This window comes from Haplochromis burtoni, unplaced genomic scaffold (assembly GCF_018398535.1).
Source record: "Haplochromis burtoni strain Fernald_Lab_line unplaced genomic scaffold, NCSU_Asbu1 Contig_69, whole genome shotgun sequence".
NCBI lineage: Eukaryota > Metazoa > Chordata > Actinopteri > Cichliformes > Cichlidae > Haplochromis > Haplochromis burtoni.
In genome coordinates, this window is record NW_024582430.1 from 1,711,713 (window position 1) to 1,718,792 (window position 7,080).

Consider the following 7,080-nt stretch of genomic DNA (forward strand, 5'->3'; position numbering starts at 1 on the left):
GCCTCATCTGTACTGGATTACATCTCCGAAACCACAGACAGTGTCACCACCCAGAAACGGATCACCATGTACCCCAACCAGAAGCCTTGGATGAACCGGGATGTTCGTCTCCTCCTGAAGGCCCGCAACACCGCCTTTAGGTCAGGAGATGCACACGCCTACAGCACAGCCAGGGCTAATCTAAAGAAGAGCTCTGCAAGCAGAATGGACGTAATGTGGAAAAAGGAGCTGCAGATGGAACTGAAGGACTCAGTATTTTGGACTGACAGCACCTCTGTCCTAAAATATATCAACAATAAAACAACAAGGTTCCGCACTTTTGTCGCCAACAAAGTTTCTGAGATTGTCAAAGTTTCAAATCCTCAACAATGGAGATATGTGGACACGGATAACAATCCAGCAGATTTGGCTTCTCGAGGTTTAACGGTACAATCCTTTTTGAAAAATAAACAAACTTGGCTCTCTGGACCTCCATTTCTTCTACTACCACAAGAGGAGTGGCCTCAGAATCCTGATGAAGTGAAACAACTCTCATCAAGTGATGCAGAAATTAAAACAACAGTGAATGCTGTTCAGACATCTCAAGAAATGGATCCGGTTTCTCACTTCATTCAGTATTTTTCATCCTGGACTCAGCTGATTCTTAATTCCACCTTAACTGTACAAAGTCTTGATGAAGAGAGCCTCAGGACTGTTTTAATGGAGGCTGAAGCTATTTTGAATGGTCGTCCTATGACAAAGGCTTCTACAGATCCAAATGACCTTGAAGCACTTACTCCAAACCACCTGTTGCTTCTTAAGTCTGCACCATCATTACCACCAGGATGTTTTCAAAAAGATGACATATATGCTCGTCGCAGATGGAAACAAGTCCAATATATGTCAGATTTATTCTGGAAAAGGTGGATTAAAGAATATCTTCCACAACTGCAACAAAGACAGAAATGGTGCAACCCAAAACGAAACTTCATGCCAGGAGACATTGTGATCATTGTTGATGATTCCGCACCACGGAATTCCTGGATAACTGGAAAAATAGAAGAGACAATCCAGGACAAAAGGGGATTTGTTCGTCATCTTCGGATCAAGACAAAGACTGGATTCCTAAACAGACCTATAAATAAAGTCTGTCTTTTGCAAGAAACGGATAATATTTAACGAATTGGACTGACTGGATAATCTTTAAGTGACCTACTCCTTTTAGCTATGGGTTACTAACCTCACAGATGGTGAACCACAAGTAGTAGTACTGATGCATGTTGCACTAAAGGGCGATTGAAATGTTTTATGAACAAGCAAATTATGTAAGACTTGATTATTTTGTAATTATTATTTAAAAGATAATAATTAGGGGCCGGTATTGTAAGAGCCAAAGTCAATGTTTATGTTTTTCCTTTTTGTTTTGGTGGCACAGGTGTATAGTTTTACCTGCGTCTCAGGTGATGGTATGTGGGTGTGGTCACAGTCTATTTACCTGATGTCGGTGTTCGCAGCAGGTGTGTTGGGTGAGTGGTTTGTGGGCAAACTTTTCTGTTGACCGTCATTTTTTGGCACACCAGTTAATCCATGCGCTAGTTGTAAATTGATTGAAAGCGCAAATGTTTGTTTTTGTTTTGTTCTTAAAATAAATGCGCAAAGTACAAGTTCGACTCATTATGGATTATTGGAGGCGCGTCACAGGGACACAACCAACTCAGCCGGCCGCGGCTTTATTTACGGATGAAAGTCGCAACACCGCCTACAGGGAGGAGGTGGATCGTCTGGCTGAGTGGTGCGACAGAAACAACCTGCTGCTTAACACCGAGAAGACCAAGGAGCTCATCGTGGACTACAGGAGGAATGCTGACCCACATCCACCCATCCACATTAAGGGGACGGCTGTGGAGCGTGTGAGCAGCTTCAAGTTCCTGGGAGTCCACATCTCCGAGGATCTCACCTGGACGACCAACTGCTCCAAGCTGGTCAAGAAGGCTCACCAGCGCCTCTTCTTCTTGAGGACTCTGAGGAAGAACCACCTGTCCTCAGACATCCTGGTGAACTTCTATCGTTGCACCATCGAGAGCATCCTGACCAACTGTATAACAGTCTGGTACGGGAACTGCTCTGCCTCGGACCGGAAGGCGTTGCAGAGGGTCGTGAAAACTGCCCAGCGCATCGCCGGAGCACCACTTCCTGCCATAAAAGACATCTACAGGAAGCGGTGTCTGAAAAGGGCTGGGAAAATCATCAAAGACCCCAGTCACCCATCACATGGACTCTTCACCCTCCTGCCCTCTGGGAGGCGCCACAGGAGCCTCCGGACTAAGACCACCAGGTACCGGAACAGCTTCTTCCCCACAGCTGTCAGACTCCTGAACTCTGCCTCCTGACATCTGACCCACGTTAAACTCATGGACTGAACATACACACACCCACAATGGACAACTGTACCCTCAAACACACAATAATAACATGGACTGAACCACCACTCACAACCACCAGCACTTTATATAGCCTCTGTAGAATTATCCACATATCTCACTTATCTTAACTGCACTACTGTATAGCTCTGTGTAAATAATCATTCTGTACATACGATAATTTTTAACCCTACAACTGTTTACAACTTGCATAGTTCCCATTTCTGTATAGCTGTATATCTCAGATTCTGTAAAGTTATTTATTTCATATTCTGTATAGTTTTTCATATTTATATCCTGTTCATAGCCTGTACATAGCTTGTACTCACTACAGCCTGTACATACTTATAGTTATAGAATATTCACAACATACTTCATACCGTGTACATTATAACATACCATAATAGACCCATTTCTGTAATATACTCACATATCTATATTATTGCTAATATATATTGTAATATATCTATATCACTAAAGCACTTCTGGATGGATGCAAACTGCATTTCGTTGCCTTGTACCTGTGCATGTGCAATGACAATAAAGTGGAATTCTATTCTATTCTATTCTATAAAGGAAGCAGCAGGCTCAGTTTCTTATTGACGTCCAAATAACACAGGTCTGCAAACAGAACATTGTATATGATTTTTTTTGACTGTTTCTTATAGATTTTTACTCACAGAAACTGGGAAAATTCCTGTAAAAGTTCCACCTCATCAGGTTTTCTTGCAACACTCATGTTTTTACTGTAATTAACCTTTTTAAACTGAAATCTGGTATCCTTTAATTGAATCAAAAAACCATATCCAATAAGGATTCCTTACATTAATTTAATGTTTCTAAGAGCGAGACATACAACTAGAAAATGTGAGGAATTGAGGGGGGTCAGTAGGAGGGTAGGAGGGGGGAGGGTACGGTGTCGGTGTGAGGAGCTCAGTTGATCATGTCCCAAAAGGTTTATTTTGTTCATAGCCAAAGCTAAAGAAAAAGTGTGCACAGTTAAATTATTGATACTTTTCATCGCTGTTGTGCTTTTTTTAATGTAAACTACTCGTGTTTTGCAAAAAACTGAACGTGATGGAGGGAAATGAAATCATTTTTGGGTTCAGCACCCTAAAAAACATACAATTTACCCGAAATATCCCATGCAGCTGAAAATATTTTGTTTTGTTTTTTGGAGACCTGTGCAATCTGAGTCTTTGCAGCAGGGGACTCGCCCCCTGCTGGGCATTAGAGAGAATACAGGTTTGAAGACAAGAAGGAAGTTTTTGCATTAGGCCGTCAGGAGTCTGCCTAACCAGGTTATTATAGTTAATTCAAACTACACTAAAAGAACAAATTTAAATAAAATAAAAATAACTGACAATCTAAACTTGTCAATTTAAATAAAATGGAAATATGAATAAAACTCCCCACTCACCCCTGTGAGCGGTCTATCCTTCAAGCTCGGGTCCTGCACAGTATCTGAGCTGCTCCTGTTCCTAGGACTGCGCTCTTCTGCACAGAGGTCTCCGATGTTGTTTCTGGGATCTGCTGGATCCACTTGCCCAGTTTGGGGGTCCCTAACACTGGGAGCACCGTTACCTTCACCCTGCACGTCTTCTCGAGCTCTTCTCTGAGCCCTTGGTCCTTCTCAAGCTTCTTGTGTTCCTTCTTCCTGATGTTGCTGTCATTCAGTATCACTGCATCGATCACTACGGCCGTCTTCCTCTGCTTGTCTTACGCCACTATGTCGGGTTGGTTAGCCATTTGTCCGTCTGTATCTGTCCCACAGGATCTTTGCTTGGTCATTCTCAACCACCCTAGGGGGCGTGTCCCATTTTGACATGAAGTTTGTTATCCTTAAAGTTCTTTCAAAAGACTCCAGCCAATCCAAAATGCAATGATAGACCTCACAGTACCATATCACCCTATTAGAGCACTTCGCTCTCGCACTGCAGGCCTACTTGTTCTTCCTACAGTATTTAAAAATAGAATGGGAGGGAGAGCCTTCAGCTTCGTCCCCTCTTTAGGAGACAGACACCGTCTCTATTTTGAAGGCTGCAGTACTGCATGTCCTTAAGTTTTGTCTTCTCTCTGTCATAGGGTGTAAGCAGGCAGCTTCCCTTCCCTAAGTCTGGTCCTGATGAAGCCTGTTGGAGAAAAGGTGGTGCAGTGTGCCTGCTGTTATGGAAGGGGGAATTATCTTTAGAGACTGAAACAGTTTTTATAGCTGTGTTACGTCCACACATGACATGTTTCTTTCTGCTGTAAGTTTGGACATTTGAACACGAGCGTCTGGGGGACTGATTGGCTTCTGGGAAAGTGGTCGGTTTGTTTTTTCCACTTAGACGTTCTTTCAGTTTCACAGCTTCACATTTCTCTGAGTCAGTGAAGCTGAAATAGGCTGATAGCAGCAGTCTGGTTAATTTGGGATGTCACGCAGCCTGGTCTACAGGAATTACACAGAGATGAAAAGTTTCTGTTTCCCGTTAAGGAAAAACGGGACTTGCCAGTTTTCCTAGCAAAGCTGCTGCTTAAGAATGAAAATTGAATAAATGCAGGAAAATGAACCTGACTGCTTAAAGACGCAGATCTGGTTAGTTTTCCTCATGGATCTGACGCACTGACGAGGCGTCTCACTCTATTCTGCCCTGAATTATTTACGTCCTACTTTCCTGGCAGATGCACATCCCTTTAGTCACCACTGGAAGGAAGGAGTTTCCTCTTGTTATGACTTATCATCACAAATGCAAACAGTGAATTCTGGGTGACTCAACACCTTGACGCAACCGGGACACAACTTTTAGGGCTTTGGCTTCAGCGAGCCTGGCTGCGGTCCAATCAAAGCAAGCAACAGTCCCGTGTTTTCAGAAAAAGCTTTCTGACGCACAATGTGAGATGGGCACATTGGAACATTCTTGGTAAATGCTTTCGTCCGTCTTGCGCCGGTCCAAGAATTTCACCTCTAGCAGCACAATGCGAATGCCCCCGGCCATCCCTCTTAATTTAGCGGGACCGGTCCTTTTGTTCTCTTCTGTTGAGTGAGTTGATTGCAGCACTGATAGGCTCAGACTAAAAGAAAGGAATCTGCTTGTTGCACCAAATGCTGGCCTGCAGGTCATGTGTTTGTTTCCCTCACTATGGAGAGACTGTATATCATATTTCAGCAGGTATATTCCAAACATTTCACATAATGTACTGTCCCTGATTTATTAAAAAGCACATTTGAACACAGGTGCAATATTAGCATGTGCATTTTTAAATATATAGAGTTGTGACCCAAAAAGGCATCAGAAACACAAAGAGCATCATGTATGACACAATAAAAATACCAAAATAAAATGAGATCAAATAAAACATGAAGCACATTATTTTGAAAAGCCAAACACATATAAAATAATGAATAAGACAAATAAAATTCCCTCTGAAGTTAAATGAACACATTTAAGCTCATGATGAAAGTCAACAAGAGGAAATACGCTTGTTTTTCTTCCACTTCTCTCCTTTTGCCTCCTAAACGAGCTCACCACAACGAGGAAGTAGAAACACAAAATTGCACACAGTCACAATAAATGTGCGGGTTTTCTCAAAGTGTGAAAACAGATTCACAGAAACTTTTTTCTGGTGGAAGTGGACGAGGAAGTGAAAACCGCCACACAACTCACAACGTCACCCCACAGCGCTGCAGTCCGGCCTGCGAGTACCTGGACAGGTGTTTGCGTTTCAGACTCAACACGCTGAAAATGAAAGAGAATAACAGAGATCTGTAATCTGTGCTCCGACCTCACAGGTCAGAGGTCGTGCTGACTGGAGCACTGTGACTTTGTTCTGCTAATATTACCAGTATTACTGTTCATTACTACTGCACTACAACTTGTACCATATGTGCTTTATAAAGTTAAATTCATATCAAACATATTAAACATAGCTGCTATGATCTTTTCTACTCATTCCTCTGCATCTACCAGCAGTGTCGAGGTGGTCAGAGGGTCCCAGAGGAAACCAAGTGACTGTTTTTAATGTTTCTAATGTTTCTAATGAAGCCGTGGAAGGACTTTATTTTTATTTATTTAAAATGAGAAATCAGCTTGTGGCCCCGTCCCTCTCTGAGCCTGGTTCTGCCGGTATTTCTTCCTTTTAAAAGGGAGTTTTTCCTTCCTACTGTCACCAGAGTACTTACTCAAACAGGGTCGTGTCATTGTTGTTGTTTTTGAATCGGATGAGTTCTGCCAATACAGACCGATCAGTTTGTAATTTTCACATAAAGCTCTGCTGAGTTTATTTCTCTGATTTATTGACAACAAATCAGAGAAATAAAAAAAGAGAGAAATAGATCAAATGTGATATTCAAAGACAGATTTTAGTTAAAAGTAAAATGAGATTTCGTTGCATTTTCCTTTGGTGGTTTTAACATCATTTAAAAAAAAAGAAATCCTCTGTAAGGGGTTTCTCTGAATCCTGTCAGAAAGGAGAAGAAGTGGAACCAAAGGGGAACCGTGACTTCTTAGAACACACTGAGCCATGAACGTGGACGTCGGATATAAAGGGAGCAGCGAGCAGGTCGGAGCACATCAGCCCTGCACATTCAAACAGAAGAACATCTGTCTGTGTCGGGAACCATGAAGACTCTGCTGGCTCTCACCGTCCTGACGCTCATCTGCTTCCTGAAGCACAGCTCTGCCAGTGAGTACCGCTGACC

The 7,080-nt window shown here is 42.5% G+C and overlaps 1 protein-coding gene across 1 annotated transcript in view; it reads left to right on the plus strand.

The window, feature by feature from the left end:
• The window catches only part of LOC121814653, a 16,442-nt gene extending 14,905 nt beyond the window's left edge, over nucleotides 1-1,537 (plus strand). Inside the window, exons 2-3 of the mRNA XM_042221577.1 lie at nucleotides 1-252; nucleotides 1,415-1,537. Coding sequence (XP_042077511.1) covers nucleotides 1-252; nucleotides 1,415-1,537 — 375 coding nt within the window. The remainder of the gene's footprint in view (nucleotides 253-1,414) is intronic.
• The last annotated feature ends 5,543 nt before the right edge of the window (nucleotides 1,538-7,080 follow it).